The 27,330-nt window shown below is 40.4% G+C and overlaps 1 protein-coding gene across 2 annotated transcripts; it reads right to left on the bottom strand.

The window, feature by feature from the left end:
* Positions 1-225: 225 nt before the first annotated feature.
* Positions 226-27,330, bottom strand: pik3r2 (phosphoinositide-3-kinase, regulatory subunit 2 (beta)). 2 transcript variants are annotated; one of them, XM_005721065.1, is made up of 16 exons: positions 27,108-27,330; positions 19,886-20,772; positions 10,605-10,697; positions 8,936-9,010; positions 8,327-8,476; positions 7,081-7,291; positions 6,872-6,957; positions 6,670-6,772; positions 5,396-5,494; positions 5,048-5,228; positions 4,733-4,852; positions 4,423-4,565; positions 4,136-4,312; positions 3,925-3,996; positions 3,615-3,785; positions 226-2,716 (listed from the first exon to the last, which is right to left on the bottom strand). In XM_005721065.1, exons 2-16 carry the CDS (start codon positions 20,202-20,204, stop codon positions 2,509-2,511), a joined length of 2,208 nt encoding a protein of 735 aa, XP_005721122.1. In that variant the 5' UTR covers positions 20,205-20,772; positions 27,108-27,330; the 3' UTR covers positions 226-2,508. The 2 variants fall into 2 exon arrangements, with proteins under 2 accessions (XP_005721122.1, XP_005721123.1); XM_005721066.1 differs by lacking the exon at positions 27,108-27,330 and adding an exon at positions 22,420-22,541.

The following is a 27,330-nucleotide window of genomic DNA, read 5'->3' as shown; positions in this document are numbered from 1 at the left end:
GCTCAGATGACTTTTAACTAATCACCAACAGAGTAGACGAATATCTCATTTAAGAAGAACGTCTAAATTTTTCTCTCTCTCAACAAAAAGGAACCAAAATAAGACCAAGATTTTAAAACACATTTTTCCCCATTTTCTATTGTTAATGACCCCTGACTCTTCTATACCCCACTACAAAAATAGTTTTTCTTCTTTTTGGCTTTCTCAGATTACTAAATGTAAAAATGTGAAAGATTCATATTAATATTTGTTCATCCGGGAAAAAAAACACCAACTACATGAATCAAGTTTAAAAGCAGCGTCATTTGACGCCTCTTTTCAGCTCCACATTTTCATTGAGAACATCAATATAACTGAGTAACCCTGCATCTACGCCGCTGTGCTTTGAACGTGACATTGAACGGAGGCGGTACTACCTACACCTCGAGCCAACACGGAGAAACAAATAGGAGAAATTCATCGCCACATCACCGGGAGGGAACTGAACCCAAGTCTAAAACATATATGCATACAACCGTGTTGTGCATAGTAAGACCACATGCCAGTGAATACTGTATATTCACTACAAAAAGCACAATTTCAACCACTAATCGAAGTTAAAACAAACAAACAAAAGATAAACAACAACCCAAATGAAGGACTCCATGCATAACATACCAGATAATCTCTTAGACCGCCAAGGTCATGCTAAATGGCAAAAAGGACTGTTTCTTTTTTCATTCTTGCTACATGAAAAGACATCCTTCATTTGGCTCACATTAAGATGGATAATTTGCATCCTTAAACAGAATCTAAAAGCATAGCAAATCTTCCGTGAAGGAACCGTATAAAGTCACATACACAGGCTGCATGTGTGTCTGAAATATACTGTACATGATTTATATTACTGCTTTCTTTCTTTCTTTCTTTTATCTTTTTGTACATAAATGTTCTACAGCTCTGTGAGTCAAGCTTGTGATGAAATGAACAGTCGAGCGCAAGGGAGAAGTACCGTGAGTAAATTTGCATATAAAAAACAAACAAACAAAAAAAACTCCAAAACAATAAACATCTGCAAGGACACTGTACCACGGAAACAGTCTAATCTAACTAGAGATGAAGTAAATACAGTACACGAGATACAATAATCACATAGGTCGATGCTCTGCAAGTGTCTTTAGCATATAGAAACAAGACACATAGGAGGAGCACTAACAGTGCCTTAAGTCAATGGCTACAGGTGCTACAGTATTACAGAGGATGAAGAAGGAAGTCTGAAACGAAGAGACGCAGGAGTATTTCCACCATTTCCATTTTAAAAGGAAACCTGAATCACGTGGAACTGCATTTATCAATGTACCTCTCCATCTAGTGTACTGTGATTAAAAAACAATTCTATATTCACAATACACCAAATATGTACCATGCATTTTTATCCTGTTATACAGCAATCACTGTACGTTGTACCTCGTCAGATCAAAAGGACACCCACTGAGAAAGAGAGCAACAAGCCAAAGCTGTTGGAAATAGAGATCATTTCATAAAAATATACCTATGTGTATGTATGTTTTTGTTTAAAGCTGTAGCTTTGTCTATGTCGACAACCGTTTACTCCCCCCCCCCTTCTCTTTCGGTTTGTAACCTCGACGTGCCCCCTTATTCTAGTGACACAGGCTTGTGGTCATTCAAAGCTATTACTATGGCACTTGAGCAAGCTTTTAACTGAATCAATCTTTTTCTTTTTTAAAAAAAAACCCTGAAACAGCAACCCTCTTCACCCCCTTCCCCTCCTCAGTCTCCAGTGACTACACTCCCAGCCCATTGTTTTTCTCAGCCACCTTTAAGTGTGAAACGAGCAGCCTGGTTTAGGCAAGCCAGTAATTTCCTCGGATGACAGCTCAGGCTTTTGTCTATGGAGAGTTTGCAGGCAGTCTGGGAATGACAGATCGGGCCTTTGTCTGTGGACATTTATCTCGCATTAAAGGCAAAAAAACCCCAACAAACCCTAAAAACCAAATGTGGCTCCTGTAATTTCTACCATCATCCCACCATCTGGTCTCTCCGCTTTTTAAAGATTTAGAAAAAAAAAACAAAACCCCATTGTGTGTGCCTTCCTTTGATGTATTTTAGTCTTTTTTCCTGAATAATGAATGTTCCTATGAATTTCTCACTTTTTTCCATAACCGACACTGGACAGTGTGGCTGGCTAATGCACCACTCTCATCAGCTTTTAACTGACTGCATCAGCCAGGCTAACTGTACAGTGCTTCGTTATCAGTAGTAGTGTGCTTATTGTGAAGCCATGCTGTTAGCAAGGAGTGCTCTTTGCTGGACTCTGTGGGAAATTAGCATCAGCTTCTGGCCAAAAATACATGATTTTTTCTTTTTTTTTTTTAAATCCTGGCAATTGAGTCTGTTTTACCTGCCACAGGAACAAGCATTGTCCAGAGTTCTTTTTTTTTTTACCCCCCCAATGCATATGTCTAATTTTCCCACTCTGGCTGGTGTCCTATGCTGCTGGTGAATAATTCATCTGGGGTGCTGGTTCTGATTCTGGGAGCGGGCCAGGACTGGGTAGGCTAGATTTACATTCAGCTGGTCGTTGTGTTGGACCAAGGAGACATTTTTGTAGTGAAGCACCAGGTCTTTGAGGGACGAATACAGATTGTAGGGCTCGGCGAATCCATACCCCGTGACTGTCTTGTAGATGACGCAGTGTTTGGAGTCACCGTCCACGCTAGAAACAAGGAGAGAGATCGTGTTTAGAGGTGATCTTAGTCTTAAAAGTCTTTCACAAACCCACTAGTAATGTAACTGTTAACTTCAGTGTCTGCAGAAAATTTGCTTGAGTTATTCCTCCTTTTAAATTTTATTTTATAACTTAATGTATCTGAATTGAATTTCTGCATTTCGGTTTTATGAGACTGGATTAATCTTACACTTTGGGTTGTGCATGAATTCAAATTTGTTAATAATTCACCTTTAGAGGTACTGCTCTTAACTTACTCCCTTATCTTCAGAAAGAGCTACAGTAGTGAATTTAGTCTTGTATTTGCAGTAGTGACAGAATAATTATTCTCACATAATTTCTTGAACTTGTGGCGAAAACAAGTGTGAAGAAGAAGAAGTGATTTCCAGCCACATTTTTTGGTACAACCAAACATTTTCAATTATAAATAAAAAAGTTTTAACTGCATGTTTTCACACCTGTGCTGTTTAGTCCATTTAAATCGAACTGGTTCATTTTCCCTCACTGTGCTGCTCGTTTGTGCAGATAAGATCACAGTAAAAGCACTCGGGGGAGAATCAAAACAACACTGAGACCCTTCGGAGGAGGTGATTTTGGTTTCAAATGAACTCCAGTGCGCTTTGTTTATGGTGTGAATGTGATCTGACCTCTATCGAACTATACCAGGTGTAGGATGCAGGTTTGAGCTTAAAAAATGAGCAGACTGAACATTCTCATGTAGTTGGTAGTGACGCATTTTGGTTCACTTGTATTCTTCTCTGTGTGAAAACAAACCAAATCACGGGGAAAAGCTACAAGTTTACAAGCTTGAATGATTCGGACCAGCATAAACAAACCACAGATGTGAAAAAGCCTTTAGACCTCACAGGGTTAAACACAAACTTACACTACGGAGCAGGCGTAAGAGCCCTTCTGTGACTGGCTCTCACGGATGAGAAAGGTTCCATCGCATTTGCCTCTCAGCATTTCTTCAGCCTGGGTGCGCTTGATGTCGCCCACGTACCAGGTACACTCGTCATGGTGGGGTGAGCCCTCATCTTCTTCCAGTGAGAAAGAGCTGAAGATGCAATGAACAAAAACTATCAAGCAGGAAAGAAACTCCGGACAGAACAATGAGCTTAACTACTGCCTTCATTACTGTCAGAGGTGCAGCCTCCTCCACTCATGACAGCACAAGCTGCGGAGCCGTCACTTACTCATCAGCATCGTTCTTTATACCCAGCCATTCGTTGATCTTCTTCTGCCTCGTCCCCTTCTGCGTCAACCATCTGAAAAACCAGAGGACAACAGAATTAATGCTGACCTACAGGTTACTTCCTGTGCACGACATTTAAGGTTCTCACGACTGTAAACAGAATATATGAATGTGTAAAGTTCAATTTCATGCATGGATAAAAGTTTACTTACATTAAGTACTGGTCCCTGATCTTGCGAAGCTGCATGAGATCTGGCTTGAGGCTGTTCATCTTCTTGTCAATCTCTCTGTTATCAGACACCTGCTCTCTCAGGTCCTGCTCCAGCTTACACTTGCTGTCGTGGATCTCCTTCACACGAGACTGCAAACGCTCCGAGTTGCTCTGGATTCTAATTTGCAAGAATTCGAACATTATACCTTCAACTCACCAAAATGTTGTTTAAATATAGCAGCTTTGTTTGCATCTGTGCTAAAAACAGAATTATGCATACAAACGTACTTCTGTATTTCCTTTTCGTTGCCCTCACGCTGGAATCTCTCCAAAGACTCTTTGCTGTACCGCTCCTGAGTCTCAAACTGCTCTTCGAAGATCTTGATGGTCTCGTTGAAGGCTTCAATGGCTGTGCGTTTCATCTGCAGCTCCTGAGACAGAGAGAGACGTTTCAATCCAGCTCCATTTTATCTTCAGGATAAACTGCATATTGTTACGGATCACATCAACAAACACTACGCACTATGCTAGTTTAGGATTTATAATACTCTGAAATACATCTCTTGTTTGTGGTTGTCAGCATGTGTGCTATTCAAACCTGCGAGGTATGTGTGTACTCCTCGTACAGAGAGTCGTACTCGCGACTCTTCTCCTGGTACTGCTCATGATAGATCTTCAGTTGCTCTCCCACCTCCTCTATGCTGTTCTCCTTCACCAGCTGATTTTTTACCACATGAAAAACAGACGACAGCAAGATTACCACTTACTGAAGATTCAGACCGACTACATTCGCGTGTTATTAATGAATATCATTCTCAATTTGTAAATGGAATGAGGGTAAATTATGAGCTGGATGATTCACATCTTGTGATGACAGCTGATTTATTTTAATGTAATGTGCAGCTTCACCCACCTGCTGGTATTTGGAGATGGGATACAGAAGCTTTGTGTCCAACTTGCCGTTGTACTGGGCCAGTGACTCGTGGCGGTAGTGATTGATGAGCTCCACTACAGACAGGAAGGTCAGAGGCTCTGAGAAACCATACCGCGCGTCTCTGTGATAAATCTTTATAAGCTTGTTGTTCCCCCCCTTCCTGCAGACGGAGACAGGAGCCAAAAGAACATGGTAGTAAATAAGACGATGTACTGTAATACATGTTGTCCGTCAAGTAGCAAAGGCCTGGTTTGTTTCTACTATATATCATTTTCCTATGGCTATACTAAATCTGAAGTGAGTATTGAAGAACAGCTGTTACTTCACCTGAGTGTAAGAGTGTACTCGCCCTCCAATTTACTTGAAGCATCTCGGACCAGAAAGGTGCCGTCTGGAGTGTCTCGCATTTTCTCATTCACCTCCTCTCTGCAAATATAGCAGCATATTTAGATAGCTGCTAGAAGCAACGAGGAGGCCAAGCAGGAACTTGGTTTTGTGTGTTGCAGCACCCCCCAGTGGTCATTATTTTCTTGGCTGATCAGATGTCCCACTTTTTTCAGGATTTTGATTGACTCTAGTTTTTAAAGTTAACACTGCAAAACAGATACTTTAAATACTGTCGTCATCAAAAGTACAGGTTTAAGCAACTACTGCAAAGAAATGAAAAGGTATGACAAAGTCTGGAAGAAGCTTGTGGAAGGAGAGTCTGGCTTTTTTGTTAAATGTTCTCCCCCAGGCTAAGAATATCACACTAAGTCACAAAGAACATAAGGTTAGGAAAAAAAGATGGATGCTTAGTTACTGAAATGAAAGATGATCAGCAGACACATCGGCAGCTGAAATGATACTTTTCACCATAAGCTTATAGGAGCTGCTGCAGACTGTATATAAACTGAGCACAAAAATTTAATTTGTCTATGGGCGACTATTTCTTTGTTGTAACAATGCGAATTACACAAAGCCACGACTGCTGTGCGACGTCATTCTGCAGCAGTGTGTGACCAAGCTGGTGAGCAGCAAGAGGAAGGGGTGCCAGGCAGCTGTGGCTGTGTATGGGTCTTCCACATGATACTGAGCACCCCGTTTGTTAAATCAATAAATTCTTAAATTACCAATTTGTTTCTTCAGCGCTTTCTTCTAGACAACCTCAAACAAGAGTCAGTAGCAGAATAAGCCGTTTGCCATTGGCAGAGAAGATTTAGCAAGTCTGCCACATGCTGCTCTGCTGCTTGACCCACAAATGTATTTTCATTATGAACGTGGCACCATTTAAGAAAATAAACAAGTTTCCAATGGTGTAATATTTATTGCCAAGAAGCATCATTACAACAAAGAAATAATAGACCAAACACAAATTAACTTGCATCTAAAAACTTAGCACAAAAGTAAGTAAAACATTTGAAACATTAAAGGTGTGTTGCTCTTTAAGAAAAAGAGGCATTGGATCTTATTTAAGAGCAAAATACTAACATGATTTCACTAATTTTAAGTATTTTCAATAACATAGAAATCTTTATGGATCTGTCACAAGTGTCCATTTAATCAGACATTTCTTTAAACAATACATCAAACAAAATCAATATTACGAGCTCAAAACTTGCCTGGATATTTCGCCCCAGTACCACTCTGCATCATTCAGCAGGCTGCTCGTGTCTGTCATGGCTGATGGTGTCATTTTTGACTTCACAGGCTTCGCTGGGAGAACTGCAAACAGACACAAACGCATCAGAAACCCACACCTCCTTCAGCAGTATTTTATAATAAAGGAATGGATCCAAGCAGTGTTAAAACAACATAACTTACCTGGAGGAGTGAGGTCTTGACCTGTAGTTCTCTCTATCAGCAGTTTCTCCACCACCAAGGTGGGGAACTCATCATCCATTGGAAACCTGCCATTCAACAGTTCACATTTCCAACATGTAGATTTAGATTTGCTAACTCTTTATCATCATTTCACATTTACATATTTGTTACACATTTGTTTCATGAAAGTAAAAAAAACCCCTACTTACCAAGCAGTGGAGGGGCCGGTCCAGATAAGCAGGGGGCCAAAGATCTTTCCCAGCGTGTTTGTATCCAGGCCATTGCTGGCCTGTGCCTGAGTGACCTTAGCCAGGTGTGTGAGGAGGTACTGCAGGGTGAGACGGTGATGGAGAGGGACGGTGGTCGAGTTCTCAAGCACCAGGCTGACTTCTCTGTTGTGGCTTCCAGCTACCGCACCATCTGAGAGAGGCATAAACGTTGTGAATAACTGTTTAGGCTTCAGTTGTGCATCTTTATTACAGCTGGCTGAAAAAGGAGAATATAAGGAGTGCATTTGATTGTATTTGGTAGTTAAAACGCATGTGATTAGTTCATGTCGCTGAAAACAGGACAAACATATATATCAAAAATGAAATCAGAGAGTCCTTTGTGTGGAGGAGAATCAGCTGAAGCATATCTAACATGCCTCAGGGAGCTTGCCCTCCTGCTTCCATTCTCTCAATGCTGACATGAGAGTGAACTCAAACAGCAGTGCACAAGGCTGAGTTTAGTCCTTGTGCAATTTTTTCGCTTAAATTATAGTCACTGAAGCACTGAAAGGTGCCTTTCTGTCCACAAAAACAACGGCGGCGGCAGCTCATTTGTGCCTGTGCTGTTCTATAACACTGTACTGCCATTTTGTCTACACCCCATAAAATCTCCATCTTAATCAGTCATTCTGCGTATGTTTTTCCTATAGTTATATGTGAGCCCTATTTCAATAAAACAAACAAGAATATACCCCAGTGTGAGATGGTTTCACCTTTTATTAATTATGTTCTTTTGCTGAAATTGAAAAAGATTTGGAACAATGAGGTCCTGAATGCAGCTCTTTTGTTCACGTTTAAGCCCATTAAGTACAAACTGTGTGTGCTGCAGATTTTCCGGTGAATACTCCGGGATTTTAGATTCATTTTTTCAAGCTTAAGGCAACACTCGTTGTAAGTCATGCTGTCAACGTTTGAACGTCAACTTGTGCAAACTTGACTTTCTCTTGAAACGCCTAATTCATCACACAGACACCAGTGACTGTTTCAAACGGGTCCTAGGGTTGCTTTTCAAACTGCACCTGCATAAACTTAACTCCCCTTAGCAGGCAGCTGCAGAATATGTTAACATTATTGTAAAAAGAGAAGAAAATGCACAAAAGATGACACACTGTCCCTGTTGGAAAAACTAAATGCTCAGTCAATACAAGCAGCAACTTTAAGATTTTCGATCTGTGATCTGATGTACCTGCTGACTGCTGTAGGACATGCTGCTGCATGAGAGCAGTTTGTAGGTGAGGGTAGATACAGGCAGGGATGACAGGTGATGGAAGGTCTCTCAGGTACTGCAGGACGCTCTCAGACAGGAAACCTAGATCCCTCTGAACCACGTCACTCTCTGGATGATCAATACATAAAGCAAAAGACCAAAAAGGTGCAGTTTGTTAGAATAAAAAAAACTCAAACAAGCGTCAGGGAGAAGTTTAAGGAATAAAAAGGCAGTTTAATCAAGGAAAGTACACAAGAGCGAACATATCATGTCAGTGTTTGGTGTTTTTTCCCCACTTCAAAGCTATGAAACTAACCCCGAAGCCTAACACCAACTGTATCTTCTGGAGACCAAAAAATGATTTTTTTTTTTGGGGAAAAAGTTTTTTTTCCATTTGGTTTTTTTTTTTTTTTTTTCTTGCTTTTTTTTTTTTCGTTTTTTTTTTGGGTTGGTTTTTTTTTTTTAAATCACTGAATTGGACCTGCTGAAGAGCATGCAGGCTGAGAAACCATCCCAAATATACCCAAGTTCTGTTAAAGAAAAGGATCAAATAACGTCTAAAACAGATAAATGACAAATGTAACTCACCAGAGCACAGGCTGTACACCGGACTATCTGAACCTGAGGAGCTAGGTGTCCTGTACAACGTCTTGCAATCCAGACCTGAGACAGACAGAAAGAGCAATTTTAGTAAATGTGTTCAGAAGGAACGAAGAAGCAAAGAGGACACATTTAGATGGAAAACAGAAGTAGTGACAGATTGTTTTCTGACTCTATGGCTGTGGACTTGCACTAGATAATTTAACGCAGTGCAACAAGCTGGAAATGGAAAAAGAGGGCAAAGGCAGCGCAATGTAACTATGAAATCTAGAAGTAACAACAACAAGAACAATAATTACAAATAATAATGATAATGTGTGTCATTACTAGCTGAATGTCTGTAAATACGTGACAGAGAGAATGTGACCGGCCCACAAAGTTCAAAAGCAACATCTTAAAGACCGAAGAAGGACTCACACGTTTGCAGTGGTGGACTTGAATTTTCAAGTTATCCATTGCTTTTTAATTTTGGGGATTCAGAGACTTTTTTTCTTTCCAAACTGTGGTCATCTCATCTATTTCACTCTCAGCACTAATCATCACGTTTCAGTTCAACTCATTTTTGCCAAAATAAAATTTATTTTTGGACAAACAGCTTATTGTAGTTCCCTGCGAGTAGAAACTCTTGCTCTCCCCCAGGATTTTGTGTTTTTCTTGCTCTGATGATGAAAAAAAAATTTAATTCATATTTTTTGTTAGTGATAATAACTCGCAAAGGATATATTCATATTGTAAACATATTAGACTAGGTATAAAATATACTCTGCTCTATACTCTGATACTTTTTAAAAACAGAACAAGCCCACTTATAAGAGTAAATATGATACAACGAAGCTTAGTACTGATCGTATTGTGTGTGTGTGGATACACTGTTTAAAATTACATGTGAGACAAGTATGTTTTCTTTTATTTATCTAGCCAAGAAAATAAATATTGTTTGACTTTTAATTAGCCTTTTTGCTCTCAAGTCAGTGCATGCATCCCAGTATTTCTGTATAAAATTGTATATTATGTATTTCGGTTTACTTGATATACTGGATTTTTTTCCAAGCATACACATAAATGTTGAGTAAATTAAATGCAGCTGTCTCATTATCCAACACTATGTAACTCAATTCACAGACAAACTCTCTGATTTGTTCCTGCATCTCCGCCGTCACAATTTAGCTTTTCTTTGTCTTGCATGAGGCTAAACGCCTCGTCTTGGACAACAAAAAGCCGTAAGAAGCCGTGAAGCAGTTTTTCACAACTTTTTAACATTCTGTACATGAAAGAGTTTGTGAATTGGTGTGAATGACACAGAAAGTTAGAAGGAAGAGAGAGAGAAAAAAAAAAAAAGGCAAAACTGTGAATGGAGTCCCACCGAGCTCTATTTGTTAATAACACTGTGTGAATCAAACCCACTGCGCAGGACTCTTAGCGGGTCTGCTCTCAGTTAAACCACACTGAACTTATATGTACTGAATGTGAATGCGCATGAGCTTGTGAGAGCACTTGTACCTCTGTGCGACTGTCTGCATGTCTGCACATGTGCAAACGCTGGCATGAAAGCAAGAAGCAGATGGCGAGAGGGAGACAGTCGCACGTAGATGAAAAGACAGCAGAGGCAGCGTGACAGACAACAGATGAATATCTTGGCTGGTTTGTATGAATATACCTCTCTTTTCTATGGCTTGTATGAGGCCGACGAGGGCCGGGGGAGCCGTCTCTGGTGGTGTGAACTGCTCGCTCAGGTCCGGCACAGGAACAGCTGAAACAACAGCACAAATCTCAGTCACACTGCTACATTGACAAACCCCGCTGTTAAGTACGAGCACTTAGAGAAGCAGAGCACGAAATATGTTCATAATATGTACAAAACTTATGAGGAACACAATAAAACATAATGGATATTTATTTCACAAGCTCAGCCATTTTCAAAAGCCCCGTGGGATTTATTTATTTTGCATTTGTTTGCACAGTATCTAATAAACAAAACAAAACACTTCTTATAAATAATTAATGGACAGAAATGTCAAAGGCTGGGACACATTGTCCTCCTCAAATCTGAATGATGGGATATGACAATAACTGCAGAACAATTTACTGACTGTACTAAAGGAAGAAAGGGGATTTCATGCAGGAGTGAAAGTAAAAAAGGTCACCAGAAAAAAAAGAGGCATCGAGAAAAGAAAAAAAACTTTATCTACTTAACAATTCCCCACAGACTAAATCAAACATCTTTTCAGTTGGAGAGAAAGAGGAAAGGAGAAAGCTAGAGGGAGAAAAAAAAAAAAAAAAAAAGGGAGATCCCATTTCCCTCCCTCCCCCTCTTTTTACTCCCTTTTCTTTTCTCCGCTCTCGTTCTCTCTCCTCCCCTTCACTCCGTCCTGCTCAGTGTTTCGCCTTAGCTCTTTGCGTGAGTGGAGCACAATAAAGGATTTAATCAAAACTCCTGAACAAGCAAAAGCCCTGTGGCAGTGTGCCAGGCTCGGCCCAGCTAGAACAGGCAGGCAGCGCCTCTTATTCGGCCCCAGAACAGGCCTGTGAGCTGGGTCTCTCTTTTTTTCCTCCCCCTTCTCTTTCTTTCTTTTTTTAAGGAGGGGTAGTGGAGGGGGGTCTGGGAGCAGGGAGGGCCTGGCCTGGCCGGGGCTTGGCAGTAGGCTCCTGTTCCTGGCACGGCTCGGCTAAACCACTGCTGATTATTAATTTGGGGAGTTCAGACAAGAAACGCCGCGTCAGCACATTCCTTGCTCTCTCTCCCGCTCCTCCATGTCTCTTAGTCTCACTCGCTCTCTCTCATTTGCTCTCCTGTTAGTGGATTTTTTTTCTCTTGCTCCTTTTTGTTTTAACCCCCTTTAGGCCTCTTTAATTTAAGTTTTTATTCGACTATTCCCTTTCTTGTTTTTTCCCCCCTTTCTCGCTGTTTCTTTCGCGCTCTGTGCCACCATGTCGGCTTAAACGTGGAAACTCTGCCTAGCGGTGTCTCCAGCTCTCTCGCAGGCACCGACAGCTCTTCGTCTTCTTTATACTTGTTGGCCATTTTGGATTGCAGCCTTGTCCCCCTCTCATCGAGCTCGCTCTTTTTTATTTTTTTTTAAAATTTTTATCTGGTTTACAGTCGGGCGATGTGTGCAAGTGAGAAGAAACCCAAAAACAGTGTTGTGTGTAATGTAACCACCTTTCTATACACAAAGCTGACAATTTGAAGGTCAGCTCAGTGTTGCAAATCCAGTATTTGTATGTTTGCACTGACTCGCTCGCTCAGTCCGAGGTAAGCCTAAGACAGGCAAGAGTAGGCTGGAGAAAGCAAAGCTATGTGAAGCAAAATATTTGCTGGATATCTTCTCGATCAGTGTGCTTATGTAATATGTAGCTGGCTGTGCTGCGCTCTCCCTCTCAGACCTCTGTGTCAGAAGCTGAGATTTTTCCGTGTACAGCATGAATTCCCAGGTCGAATTAAACCTCTGGAATTTCCTTGCTTTAGCCTAACACTCATGCAAAAACACACTTCATGCTGGTCTCAGGTTAATGTCTTAAGTTAGGGTGTGGCTTTCAAGTGCAACAGCAACAATAATATGTGATAAGCTTCATAAAAAAAAGAAAAGAAAAAAAAAAGCATTCATTATTTAAAAAACAAACAAATGTTATTTTAGAACCATTTACATTAAACACAACATGGACAAAAGCACTGGGCCACCCACACGACCGCGAAGTTCCCAGTGCACAGTTCTTGTGCTGATCTTAATGCTAGAAGAGATTTGGAGCTCTGTGGTCATGGGGTCAGAAGAGCGTTGTTGACTTTGCAACTACACCTACTATCGCTATCAACCGACAAGTAGAAAAGGCTGAACTGCTTCATCCTTGCTTATTGGTTTCAATAAAGTAAAACTGCTGGTTTCAATTAGCCGTCGAAACACTAACTCTACCCGTCTGAGTTTCCCAACATTAGTAAATGTCAAACCCCAGATAAACACTGGCCTTTGGTCGGTATCGAAGCCTAACTTAAGTGTTTCCATTCCTATAAAAGGTTTGATTGCCCTCCAAATGCACTTAATATTTGAGGCTAAAATGAAAAAAACAAAAAAACAACAACTTTGGGATAGATTTTTGCTCGCATTTTGAACCATGGCAAGTGATACCATGAATGCGTGTATTATGTGCAGTGGTGACAGGGCCAGTTGGTGTCTGGCTCACAGATGGTGGGTAACACTGTAAGTTGCTGGTCGTGTTTCACTGCTACATGTCTTCACTGCACTCCAACTATGTTGACAGGCAATGCATCATGACTGGGCACACCATCCACTCCTGTCACAACATATTTCAAAGCTACACGTGTAGTAGTGAGCCCCTGAAACTCAACAAATGGAGGTGATCTGCTCTCAGTGCTCAGTCTGGTTTTACTGGCCTCCAGGCATTACTGGGAAGAACGACAAATGGCACTAAAGACACTTTCTGTGATACCCGTAAGAGTAGGCTCACTGGGAGTTGATTCGTGCAACATAAACATAGCATAAAAGATGAACACAGCCACCTTCTCACCACTCAATCCTGGGTGTGATGCATTGTAGCTTCAATGTTAGGATCACACTGTTTATTTGGAGCTAGACGTTACCATATTTAGATGATGGCGTTCTAAGTTATGAGCTAACGCCAGTTAGATTTGTTACCGAGCTGATTATAACCTTTACAGGTGCACTGCAACAGCACAGATAGGCATGCACAATTATTAAAATTTTCAATCTCAATCACAATTTTGGTTTTTCACAAATAAATGAGCATGACTGTGCAATATTTACAATGCATGCTGAGCAAGCAAAAGGGCAGCTGGAAGTTTGTACTCTGAGACTACCTCAAACAGAGTACTAAGAGAAAAGAGACACTATCATCGGGTTACGTCAAATTTTATTGTAAGTGCACACTGCTACAGTTTCTAAAACTGAAAATTATATTTAATGCTTTAGTAAGCTCATTTATTATTATTATATGGCTGTTAATTCATAAAGATACAATTAAACAGATCAATGATACAAAATCATTTATCATTATTAACACCTTTTTAAAAAACTGCCAGAATCGACTACAAATGCACACAAATTTTTTAACTTTCTATGTCAATCCATTTGCAGCCACCATCGATGTGGAGTGGGCACAGCTCGCCAGCTTTTCTTTATCCTTTCACGTTTTTTATTTTCCCCACAGCATCTTGAGTGACTTCTTTTAGTCATTTACAAACACATTGCCACAATTTGAACGACTTTATTATCTTCCTGTGCTTTCACTAGTCAACAAGGTCAATCAATACATGCTACAAAATACATAAATTAACATTTGATTTACTGAAGCTTTTACCATACCACCTTTATTTATAAAGCACTTTAACATAAAACCAGAGTTCACAAAGTGCTGTACATGCTAAAAGCATAAGTAAAGAAAATTAAAATGAGATAAGATAAAATAAATAATCGTCAGTAACACAATTTCGCACCTAAAGAAGTTCTCCTGTACGGCAGTAACATTTTCTCTAGCTGCAGAATGCCACAATGATCGGCAAAGAAAAGAAAGTACAGCTGGTTTTCTGTATCTGCAGTTGGATAGGGTGGCCTTTGCTTACCCTATGACCCGTGCCTCCCTCCCTTTCCAGCCTCTCCATAACTTTCCCATTGTCTTTTTCTACTGTCTCAACCTCCCTCCCACCCTTCTCGTGTGGGTTCTTTGAAAGTGTTTTCCTGGTAAGGCGCAGAGAAAGTGAGGAGGAGAGGCCTCTCCTTTCAGAGAACTGGCTTCGTGAACATGGTTTATAGCCGCCCAGAGACACTGTCAGACGAGTATGTGAATCAGGGCTGCAGAAATGGAAGGAGGACGAGGGAGGAGAGAAGGGTGGGGGTGCGAGCAGGAGAACAAGGGAGGAGTTTGCAAAAATGCCAAGCCATGGTTCACTTCAGCAGGCAGTTAAAGTGAGGCCAGAGAGAGGAGAGAAGGAAGGCAAAGAGGCGGAAAAAAAAAACTTTTTTCAGACTCGTTACCGTCGCAGGTTGAGAAATATCATGAGTTCATTTTTTCTCTGTTTACATTTAATTTCTATAAACTCAACAACAAAAGAGCAGCACATCTGGAGTGTGAGTCAGTTAGTCTATCGAAGTCCCCCTGTTTCTTTTTGGGTACAAAATGCTTGCACTCTATATGACACCATCTGCCAAGCCTACCCTCGCAATGTCACTTTAAAAAGCAGAAAAACTGTTTGCATATTTTAGCCAGCAAGAAATCTCCGTTTTGCATTTCACTCGCTACTGCTGAAAAACAATGACGCAGTTTTTGCATGTACTTAAGCCAAGTTGTTGTCGACATTCTACGGTAACCCAATTTCTCGAATGCAAATGCGTAATCTGGTTTCTTTCACCAGATGGAGATGAAAATAATGGTTAACAGGAGGACTTCTGATAAAAAAAAAAAAATACACTTGGGTTCTGAGAATTTTACAAGCTTTTGCATGAGGCTGAAACATTTCCTCTCCAGCTGCTGTGTGCAGTGTTCAAATTAATTAAATCCAAATATCTGAATAAAACCAAACACAAAAATACCATACAAGTGTAAATGAACCACTTTGTACACACATGAGGAGAGCAAGGGAGACATATTACAGACTTAGTCCTAAAAAATAAATGCATAAAAATACAAATATAGCTTCTAGAGCAGGGAAGCCAAACTCATTTTATATTGTGGATCACATACAGGCCAATTTGATCTTAAGTGAGTCAGACCAGTGAAAAATCTCCTTTTTGTCACTGTAACATAGTCTAACTGCATATTTAATCCCGTTTATAATACAGGAAATAGTAGAGCAATTACAACAGCACATCTCAGGTTTTCTACACCATAAACAAATGATGATGTAGTAAATGAAAGACATCAACAGCATGAATCTTTGGGATTAACTTGTAAGAAATAAATGTGTAAAATTACTAAGACTGCCCTTTATTTATAAAGCAGAAAGCTTTTGTTAATTCACAGAAATTGCCCGTTAAAAAAAAAACTTATTTATTTTAGTGTGGATACATTGTGGAAACATTCTATACTAGATAGATACAAGTTCCTGTTTTTTCACTAAATTATTTGCTTACCTATTATTTAATTCCTTTGATGTAGTATGAATGACCGTGGGGAAGGTCTTTATCAGTAGGATAAGTTGGAAAACTTATGAAAACATAAAGCTAAACTGTCAAGAAGCATCTCTGTACTGAGTAAAGTTAAACATTTGTTGCCTTCCAAATCACTCCGGGTACTTTACTGTTCACTTATATTGCCATATTTGGAATACTGTGTGGAAATCTGGGGAAATACATACAAAACTTCACTTCAACCACTATGTAAAATTCAGAAAAAAGCAATCAGGATGATTACTAAAGCAGGATTTAGAGACCATACTAACATCATGTTCTTGAAATTAAAAATTCTGAAATTTATGGATCTTATAAAATATAAAACTGCAAAAATTATGTACAAATCAGATACAATATGTTACCAGGAAATTTACAGGCGATGTTTTTTGACAGAGAAGGGGACTATGAATTGAGGGGAAAATTAAATCTGAAGACTCTTAAAGCACGGACAAAGGTTAAAACCTTTTGTGTTACTATTTATGGGGTAAAACTGTGGAATAGTTTTACTGTGGACCTACAGCAATGTTCAGGCATTAGTCAGGTTATAAAGATGTTTCGAAAACCGCTTTTGGAAGAATATGAAACTGATAAAGTTGATGACCCATTGTATATATAACTATGCTAAATTGTATCTAAATTATATCTATCACTGTAGCTATGTTTATACATGTTCTCCTTGTTTATTGTGTGGGGTAAGTGATGATGGGAATTAGGTGAATAGTGGGATTCAATAGAATGTTGAGCATGGGGTAGGGATTAATACGTATGTTATACTTCTTCCTACTCCCTTTCAGACCTAATAATTGTCATTTCATGTCATTTAGACTTTGTTTTATTTTATTTATTTTATTTTAATGTTTTATCTGAGCACATACATGTGTGTATTTACATATATATTCGTATTTGTAAATGCAAGTATGTGTACTTGTGTATATATTGTTTTTTTTCTGTATATGTCTGAAATAAAGCTACAATACAATACAAAATACAATTTAAAGTCCATTAATTTATGCCCTTGTTAAAATTTTCCAAAAACATCCAGTGAGCTGGACTGGAGTCTTTGCTGTGCCGATTCTGGCCCCGGGCCTTATGTTTGACACCCCTGTTTTAGAGTCTAAAATTATGCTCAAAAATGACTAGCTAGCCACTATAGTAAGTAAACAGCTGTAAAAGTAGGGATTACAGAGAAGAGGTGAGTGTATCGCATATAATAATTTTCACTTGAGCTATGACCTCTCTTGTTGTGCTCTACACAAATAAATTATAGTTTAACAGCTTTTAGTGAGGCTGAATTGTTCTTAGTTGCATTCAAGCCTGTAAAGCAGTCAACTCCCCTAAGCACCAGGCCTGGTACTGGTAATGTTACCATCTCTGTGAATAGCAAATGGTGCCACAGCAACAATAGCTCTATTCACAGCAAGTCTAGGGCCTCTGTTCTTTCAAGGAAATGAAGATGATATTTGTAAAAGTTTGACCATTTCTAATGTACAATGCACTTTTGGTGCTGAGCCAAAGTACCCCTCCTTGAGCCACTGCCCTGCCTCCCTCTCGCCCACACCTCCCCCCTTTCTCTTCCCCTATTTCACTTGCTTCTTCTGCCCCTGTCTTTCCAAATCACAGACACAAGCGCCAGCTGCCCAACTGGTTTGTCTCACTGTCGGTCAAAGCACGGGGATACTTGCAGTATGTCCTTACCTGCTTCTGCTGGAGAAAACCCCCTGCTTATTCCCTAATTCATGTCCTTCACTCAGCCTTTATTTAAGTATCGGCATGAAAAAAGCTAATTTGATAATTCTGCAGACATTTGTGCTACAGCTATGATACTAAAAATGGAAAATGAGAAATAAAAATGACACTAGTTGAATGAGGCCCCCGTGTATTTGGCCATACACCATGATCAGCCAATTGGATACACCAGAGGTAATTCAGAGTTCACAGCCTACATGCTCAGAGTGGTACTAGCACATCTGTCATTAAAAAAAAAAAAGAGCAAAAAGGAATTATAAGGAGAGGAATGTGTGGTTTTATGTGGAGAACAAGGAAGCAATAAATTAACCAGCTGAATCCAAAAGCAATGAAGTGCAAATTAGAAGAAATTGATGGAAATCTTGGGAGTGTGGAACAACTTTGGTCACAAATCAAAGTTTTACTTGAACTTGAGCTTGCTAAGGTAGACCAGTGCATGCCAAGTCAATGTTTGACTTGGAAGCTGCTGGCAGCTCAGAGCAGATTCTTAGCATTATTAATAAATGTCAGTATTTTAATAAAAGCCATGGGAGTGAAGAGTGTGACAGAGCAGAGCATTATCCCTGAGTAAAAAAAGGCTGTTGTATTCCTTTTACTGTTGAATAACTCCTCATTTGTACAAACTAAAAACACACCTATAAAAATGTCAGTTTGTCAAAAGTGCCAAAAAAATCCTCCCAGTATCCTTAACCCAGGCACGTCCAATTGAAAACAGCATCAACAGGCCCTCCAGCCATTGTGATTCTTGATTACACTCGGAGGGGTCACAGGCATGCATTTTTTGCACTGCAGAGACAAGTTTTCCTGCGTCAAGAGCCGCAAAGACCGATACAATCAATACCAGACCAGTAAAGTCTGATAGAGTCTTGTCAGTCGACGGATTAGCACTTTATTATTCAACGCAGACTTAAGTTGGCTACGCTTACAAAGAGGTAAAGCTTACTTAGTATAGCTTAAAGGGTCAACTGGCGGTCACTGCCAAATGTGAGAGCCTTATGAAAACATCAAGTACACCAAACTAGCTGCTGCTAACAGCTGGGCATGCGAGAAGTTGTGTTTTTCTTTTAAAACTTGAGGAAAAAAATCCCCCCCAAAAAAATAAAAATCAAAAAATCTCTACACTGTGAGGCTAATGAAGGAGCACCATGTTTGTGTGTCTCCCCCCTGGTCTTTGTCCCAGTTTTCCTGTCTTCTCCCCGCTGTCTTATCAAACAAAGACCAAAAAGCTCCCCACCTCAAAAAACAAATGCAGCTCAAAATTACCAAACATATCTTAAAAGGTAAAAGGGAGCAAAATAAACTATTATTTAGCAAATTTCTGCATCAATATTTTCTGCACATTCAAGGCCAACTAACAAACTAACACCAACTAACTAATTGTCTAGACATTTAAACAAGAAAAAATGAGACTAGCTGACTAAGAGGCAGAAAACCCTCAGCAAAACACTTAAAACTACTTTAAATGGACTCATTTAAATTCAGGCCCAAAAAATTCTATATTTTAGGAGCTTAATGAAACCATTTATCATTTCCTCGTTAATTAAATCATATTTTAAATGTCGCCAAATTGTGCGCCCAACATGCAGCCACTCGTTTTTACATCAAACTACAGCAGAACAGCGCTCGTTAGGGTCATTCCACCTTTAGTCGTTCACAGCTTCTATTCAGAGAGCGTGCAGGATGCAGCAATAACTGTCATGGTGGAGGTCAGCAGCATTGTAACATCTTTGAAACAGTGGCTGCTGTACACTAATAAAATAAGAATAATTTATTTAGTCAGCTAGCATGTCTGGCACGTAATGATTAAATGCCTACCCGACTAGTCGCTCACATCCCCATATGTGCAAGTTAAATTATTCTGATATTTAAAAAATGCCACAAAGTAAAATTTAATGATATCTCACTCTTTTCTCATTGTTATTATGTTATCTTTTTTACTTTAAAGGCCACCTTTAGTTTACAGTAGTGATGTGCCGTGAGCGTCTCACCACTGGCTGCTAAAAACAAACAAAAAAACAGAAAAAAAGAAAATGATCTAAATAGTGCCCCCTACCTTGAGTTGACTCTGGTTTGGGAGCTGCAGGCAGGGGTCGCTGGGACCTTGGCTGACTCGATGGGAGTGCCATCTTGATGGGGCCCACATACTCAACATACGTCCCTGGGAAGTCGCCTCTCTGCTTAGTGCGCTCGTTGTACCCGAGGAGCCAGCCCAGACGCTCGGGGTGCTCCACGCAGCCCTCTTGGTAGTTCTCCATGGACATCAGAGAGGCCTTGCTGACTGTAAGAAGGTCTCCAGGCTGCAGATCCAAGTCCTCGTCCTGGTCCTTGGTGAACGTGTAGAGGGCACGGTACTGGAAACCTTCCGCCGCCATTTTGTGACAGAGGCAAAAAGTAAAATGGCCACCGCTTCGAGGATTTAGGATCGGCCTGAGTCCCGCTGTAACAACAGGGTTAGGCTAGACAGAAATCCACCTCTGAAACCAAAATTGTGGCTGAGTTACTCGAGTCTGGTGTTGGTACAGTGGCTTAGGGGGTCGGGGGGGATGAAAGGAGGGGAAGTCAGCCGAAGCTCAGCAGCATTTTTAAAAGTTAATAACGAGGAGCTCTGCTGCTTTTGTGTCTGCAGTGGCAGCAGCTTTACACCTGACCGGTGTTGGTGGACTGGTGCACTTTCCTCAGCTTGATACCCCGGTTGAGCCAGATGATGGAACAGAGGGAGATCGTTGGCAACATGCTTTTTCAAGCAGCAAAAACCTGCTGGCTGGGTGCTACTGGAACAGCCTGGAAAAGGGTTTTCCCAGTGACAGGCCCCGTGTCGTTGGCTCTCCGCGGTTAAATCAAGTGGCCCGATTGGCGGACGAGTGCCAGGGTGGGAAGGTCTCTAATCCTCTCTGGCTCTTTCAGATATCCCACATGTTTGGGGCAGGAATAATGACCGCCCTGTAGGAAATAAAAAGTGCATAAATTAAGAAAACAATTTGGAAAAAGACTTAAAATTTAGTCGAAAAAATTAAAGTAAATAAAACTATTTTAAAAAAACAAAGGATTAAAGGTCAAATCTATTCGATAAATGGCAATAATTAACGCGACTTATATCTATGTGAAACGAAGCCTAAAGCGGCGCATGAAAATGGCGAACTGCGACAGCTCCATGCATTTGTGCAGTCTTCGGTTAGAACAGAGAGCTCGGATGATGCTGCTGCGTCATAACCAACAGCAGACTGGGTCCCTGGACAGGAGCCTCCATTCCCTCCACTCTACATTCACACACTCACAGCCTTAACTGACTCGTCACAGTTTCCACAGGAACAATAAGTTTTCCTGTGAAATGAACGTCTCTTCAACTCACACAACAGCACGTACGATTAACAGAACCGCAAAAAAGGGGTTTTAGCTGAAGTGGCATGCAAAGGAAAATAAGGACTGCACCTCGACTGTAGGGCGACCAGAATTTTCTAAGGCGTGCAGAACCCTCTGCAACAGTTCACTCTCCATCAGAGAGAAAAAAGGTAGCTCTGTGTTGCCTAAGAAATATTTTGACTTCTGTCAAATTTACTGTACCAAGCCTGCTTCAGATGGGAACGTTGAATGGACAGCCAACTGAGAAACCACAGTGAACCATCACCATTCATATTACACCCCTTGAAGTCACTTATCTCATAGCTTCCACATATAGCAAAAAGGTCAGTCCATGGAAATGTAACGAACGTCCTCTGATAAAGCCGATTGCAAGGCCCAATTAAATGCCAAGCGCAAGTGCGCAATATATATCCTATAAAAGCGACACAACAGTCTGAAAATGCTAAATATTATCAGTATTAAAGGTTTGACTAAAGTAAATAAATGAAATCTGTCGGTCAATCGACCAAAAATTAAAAATCTACATTTTTTGGGAGTACATGTTGGAAACACTTGATTATAAAATCCACAGTAAATCGTGGAAAAATTAATGGGCAATTTTGGCCGAGTTTCGAGCGGCTGAAATTTAAAAATGCTAAATGCTAAACTGCAACTATGCTGGGAAATGAGACGGGGTGGGCGAGAAAGAGAGATTATGGTTTCCAGATTAAGTACGACATCTGTGGTCTGTGGACCAATCAAGGACAATGGTCCTACTAACCTCCCTGGACGTGATGTCAAAGAGGAAAAGAAGCAGGTGGAGAGTGAAGGTGAAAGTGGCACAATGACTGATAGAAGTTTCATCGTGGTATGGCAGTAACAAGGCATTTGGGGCAATTTTCCAAAATGTCCAAATCTCAATAACCACAGGCCTGGTTTGCGAGGCCCGACGCTGTACCAGCGTTTCATAAATGTCCATAAATGGACAGTATTTTGAATAATGTACTGCAGACGCTTAAATACAGTTGAGTAAAAGCATAAAAAATTCACCGAAACGTCCAGTTTGCAGCCGTGAATGCCAAAGTGCATGCTTTTGAACCTTAGTCTAGATTATCCTCTCCACCCCCCTCGACATTCCGAAAGCGAACGCACATTCACTGCAAAGCTTTGTGAATAAGGACGTTGTCTTTAATAAAAAAGGTTCAAGAGTTACTGTGATAACAGAACGCTGCACAGTGCAAAACTCACCCCACTTTAGGTTCAGAGGGAAGCCGGACAGGCTCAGCCAGACTCTCGGTCCAACATCCTTCGAGTCGAGAAGCAAGAGGTGCCAGGCTAGACACGTGGCACTGGCATACCCAACCACAGCCCGCAATCCTCACACCACCATTACCCCCCCACCCCCAACCCTAAACTCCCTCCCTCTTCTCTCCACCTGCTCTCCACTCCCCCCCAAACACACAGAGTCCTGCCTCCAACTGACCCCCCCTCCCGATCCTCAGCCAGCGAAAAAGTCCAGCCGTTTTTCCAGTTGCTGTAATAATTTAGTTCTTTATAGTCCGAGTCCGGCTGCAGTAAAGCAGCAAAAACAAGAAGAAAAGGAGGCAGAGGAAAAGGGAGAGCGCTCTTATTCACCAGTCCTTTTTTAGTATTTAGTTCCAGAGAAGAAAAAGTCGCACAAGGTGAGAGAGGAGTCATCTCTGTTCCTGTCCTACTCTGGCAGTGTTGTAGTAGCTCACAGTTCAGCACAGCAGCTGGAAAGCTCAGTGTCTGTGGATCCATTCGTTTTTTTTAAGACTCTGCGTTCAGTCTGAGCAGACAGCGGCAAAAAGCAGCGAGAAAAGAGAGTGAGAGACGGAGCAGTTTGCTATCAGCAGAGTCCAAACGGCTGAGGAAGACCACAGGAAAATAATTAATGAATAGGCAGCGAGTAACTCACTGTTGCTAGAGAGAGGGAAAGCTAATCCCAGCCTCTGATTGGCTGCTGCTCTGGCCATGTGCTCCCCAGTCACCAGAGAAACCGGGCAAATCAAGGAAATGTTCTAATATTAGAAAATGTATCTAGGCAGTGATAAAACATCTGACCTAAACAACTCCACCTTTTCCAGCACCTTTGACTTTTTTCATCTTTGCAACTGTGATGACTGTTTGTAATATTTATTGAAGTGATGGTTTAAATCAAGTGCAGCTACCCTGGGAGAAAGATGTAAAAGAAAACATGGAAAAACTCCAGACTAAGTGTGATTGGAGAAAACTCCATGAGTCACAGTGAAGCTGTGCAATGGGATGAAAGGAGATGATGTTTGTTTTTCTGAGTTCACAGGGAGAGGGATACAGTTAAAAAAAAAACACAATAAATAATACAAAATAAAATACTTATTAAAAACATGTCACTAATAATTTATTAGTCTTTCACTGTGTGGGTTTTTTTTTGGTAACTGACATTTTATATATTGCATTTATTATTGGTGTGATTAAATCGAGACCTACAAACTGAAGTCTGCTTTCTAAAGAAAATGAATGATGTGTTTAGTCAGCCAGCACAGTGCTGACCTGTTTGTTGCACCAGCATGCGTATATAAAATGCCAAATAAGCTATTAAAGGCATCACTGACACTGCTCGAGGATCAAAATGCCACACATCTTACATCATCATTACTTGTAAAATCGGTTTGTGTAACCGAATCAGTGGATTTTAAACAGATGTAATCTTTTATTTATTTACTGGTTGTTTTTCTAATTTTTCTAATGTTTATATACAAGTGCAGAGGCATGTGCTAAAACTCAAATGTGAACAAATATTTATCTTTTTCATGTTATGATCATTGTTTTGGGTTTGGTCATCAGTTTTAACAAAAGTAAACAAACTTGATGTTCATGATGACTAATTTGCCAATTAAGAGAAAGTGATTTCGAGGATGACATTTAAAATAGAAATGTTCATGTAGAGTATCACTGTAGCCAATTTACCCTTAGGACCGATCCATGATGGTGATTTAAATATATGTAATAATTGTTAGATCATTAGTAATTACACTGTTTGTAACTGGTAGATTGGTTTCTATGTAGATCTAGATGCTGGGGAGCTTCTTTACACTCAAAATGCAAATTTTGATCACTTCAGTCATAGCGAAGAAAAATTATGATTTCATGATGATTAAGAACTTTTTTATTTAACACAGTAAATAAATATATGTAATAGGTAATCAGGTTATTTTAGTTGTGGTAAATAACAGACCCAAGAGGCTAACATTGCCATATGCCATTTTTAGCTTACTACTTTCACCTGAACAGCTCAGTGGTCATGTCTGAGAAAGTTTATTACATTCAAGAAGCTTAACTTTGAGAAGGTCCATCTTTTTGAACATTTGTGCACATGTCCATGTCCCTTAGCTGGTTTAGTCCCCCTCAAGCAGTGGTGCAGTGTGACATTTTAAGCTGTTACACCAGATGTATAACACCATGTTGCTGATTATGATTTTTTGCAGTATTAATCTTCTTGAGAGAATGAAAACAAAAAGGAAATTTAATGAGCAGTGCAATAAAAGCTCCTCAAAAATTGACAACACATCTAAAACTACTAGAGAGATTGTGCGTGAACAAACAGTTGCTAACTGGCAAGATCCCTCACATCTCCATGTCACCAAAATAAGGAAACACTGATTACATCCATGTAGGCCAGAAAGAAAGTAGTTACTAGTGCATCTGAAAGTGGCAAGAGAAACCTGTCTGACCAAATAATAATTTTTTAAAAACAGCTGAGGAGTTTAGGATTTTAGGAATGCAGCCTAAGCTTAAAAAAACAAAACAAAAGATTAACACGTCACATTACAGATCACTCCCTGTTCCACAGACAAAGTTCTGGGATTTTTTTTTTTATTCATAAGCATTACTATCATTTCTTCTCTTTAAAACTTTCATAATCACAACAATGCAACCAAAAGTTCAGACATTTATGTAGGCACAAACAGTGTATTTGTTGTGCATGTTTTGGTACTTCACGGGCACGGCCCTGCTGGGGAAGTACTGACTACAGAACCACCATGCATGCAGTCTGGCCGCAGGCCATCTGTCCACATGGATCTGAAAAATCTGCTGCGCCACAGGCAGATAGGGCGGGCCAAAAACACTGGAGCCTGCAAAGACTAACTTTCCAGACTAAAATTGGTTCTTACGAATTTTATGATTCCAGTTTCGTTCACCTGAATTCTATCTGTCGCAAATGAAGCCGAAAAGCTCACTTTGCTAAATAGAAACATCTGCTAGATTATTTAGCACCAAGACTGCACTGTTCAGGAAAGTCAACTATGCTGCAAGGCTTTAAAGTTAAAGAGGACTCGGTCTATTTATCAGAAGCGATAACTTCAATCCATCTGGTCAAGATTATGGATTTAAACATTTCCACTTCACCAAAGAAATCAAATCTGATAAACCTGCAAAGTCTGCATCACTTGAAAACACCAGACACAAACAAGATAATGTGTGCCTTTATCTCCTCCTCAACTCCTCAAAGAAAAAAAAATAAAAATCTCCCAAACCCTTTCATAACCAACTACATTTGACCAAAAATTGGTAATATGCAGGTAGCATACGGCAGTCTACATCTATATCACATTTATGACAACAAATCTAATCAAATTCTAAAAGGAATCTGTTTAATCTGATACAATAAAGACGTTTTAATAATGCAAGTTATTCCTGGATTGCAGGAAAAAGAAAAGGACAAGTACCAGATAATTGCAAGTGACCAATAAGATTTGTGTCCAGTGTGTTGTGGTCGGGAGGGTAATCGATTAGGACTTTAAGTAGACTCATGATTGTCTCTGGGAAGTTAGAAAAAAATCACAACCCCACAAAGCACAGAATATGCAGTATTTCCAGGCGAGACATGACTAAACTGTCCTTAAAGACGAACTCTGCTGCTATTTTGATCAAACAGGACCATTTCAGTTTAACTTCGACATCAAACAAAAAATAACCACAGCTTTAGTGCCTCTGCTGGAACTTGAGGCTAGTTTAGGTTTTCTTCACCCCCTCTGAGAGGTGTCACTCGGCATTTCAAGAAGCACCATTATTTCCTCTCTTTTTATTTTGTGTGTGTGTGTGTGTATGTGGGGGGGCATTTAAATACAACAGCCCTGCCAGTCACTCAGAGCATTTCAAGACATTTGAGAGAAGAATGAAAGCTTTGCCACAAGTCATGCATCACACCGATAAAGCATATAATGGAGGACTGACATTTGGTTGCATAATGCTCGATTCATAATTACAAGACAGGGGGGTGCGGGGTCTCAGCACAGTTGAGTGGCTTGTCTCATTATGCAAGTGGGACAATTTCCATTAACTCCTCGATGGATGCCAAATCCTTAAACCAGGGATGTAAGAGACGCATCTAGTCAGGCCTTCAGCTACTTTAGGCCTCCCATAGTCTGCAGCCAAGGTAAAGACACTAGTAACACATACTAGCAATGGTATACACAGGGAGTACACTGCAAATATATTGCAAATGGGTCTTTTTAGTAGCGTTAAAATACAACTAAACAGTACTAATGAGACACTGACATTACAGAATATTTTAGCACTAATGCTGGCAAACTTGACAAGTCATTTTTAATCGTTTTCACGTCAACAAATAAGCCAGGGGCAATGGTTTAAACTTTGAAGCAGCTTAAAAAACTTGCTCGGCATTTGTACGTCAGCGAGCGCGAGCGTGAGCACCGAGCAGTGCGGCGCGAGGGCGAATTAAAGTTAACATTTCACCGTAAAGAGCACAGAAACGCACACGAGCGCGACAAAAAAGGTAGGTCTCCTTTAAACTTTAAAAGTAGGACACAAGTCACCAACGTGAAGCTGCGGAGCACACTTGCAGCGCTTCCACCATTTTCCAGTACAGTGGCTGCCGTACTGGAAATGTGCAATAACTTGGAAAAACTCACCGCGGATATTTCTTGACTCTTCGCACTTTTGGGTTCGGAGCAAAAGTCGCACACAAGATTCCGAGTGGTGGCTTGTCTGCAGACGACGGCTTCTCTGTGAGCTCTAAACTTCCAGCAAGCCTTTAGTTCACTTCTTAATTCCGCGTCTTTCTTTTCGCTCTTTCTTTCTTTTCCCGTTCATAACTCCCTGCTCCAACACACAGCCATTTTCCAGCTCAGCACG

The sequence above is a fragment of the Pundamilia nyererei genome, unplaced genomic scaffold, assembly GCF_000239375.1.
Source record: "Pundamilia nyererei isolate P.nyererei 1_Seehausen unplaced genomic scaffold, PunNye1.0 scaffold00004, whole genome shotgun sequence".
In the NCBI taxonomy this organism is placed as follows: Eukaryota; Metazoa; Chordata; class Actinopteri; order Cichliformes; family Cichlidae; genus Pundamilia; species Pundamilia nyererei.
Note: the sequence above shows the minus strand (reverse complement) of the source record. Positions and strands in the feature narration are given on the sequence as shown.

Excerpts from the sequence above, each read along its gene's own strand:
- pik3r2 (XM_005721065.1), bottom strand. The coding sequence starts at position 20,204 with ATGGCGGCGGAAGGTTTCCAGTACCGTGCCCTCTACACGTTCACCAAG. Across the intron at positions 6,958-7,080 it reads ACCGGCCCCTCCACTGCTTG|GTTTCCAATGGATGATGAGT; the intron begins GTAAGTAGGGGT and ends GTTGAATGGCAG. Across the intron at positions 5,495-6,669 it reads TACTGGGGCGAAATATCCAG|AGAGGAGGTGAATGAGAAAA; the intron begins GCAAGTTTTGAG and ends CTATATTTGCAG.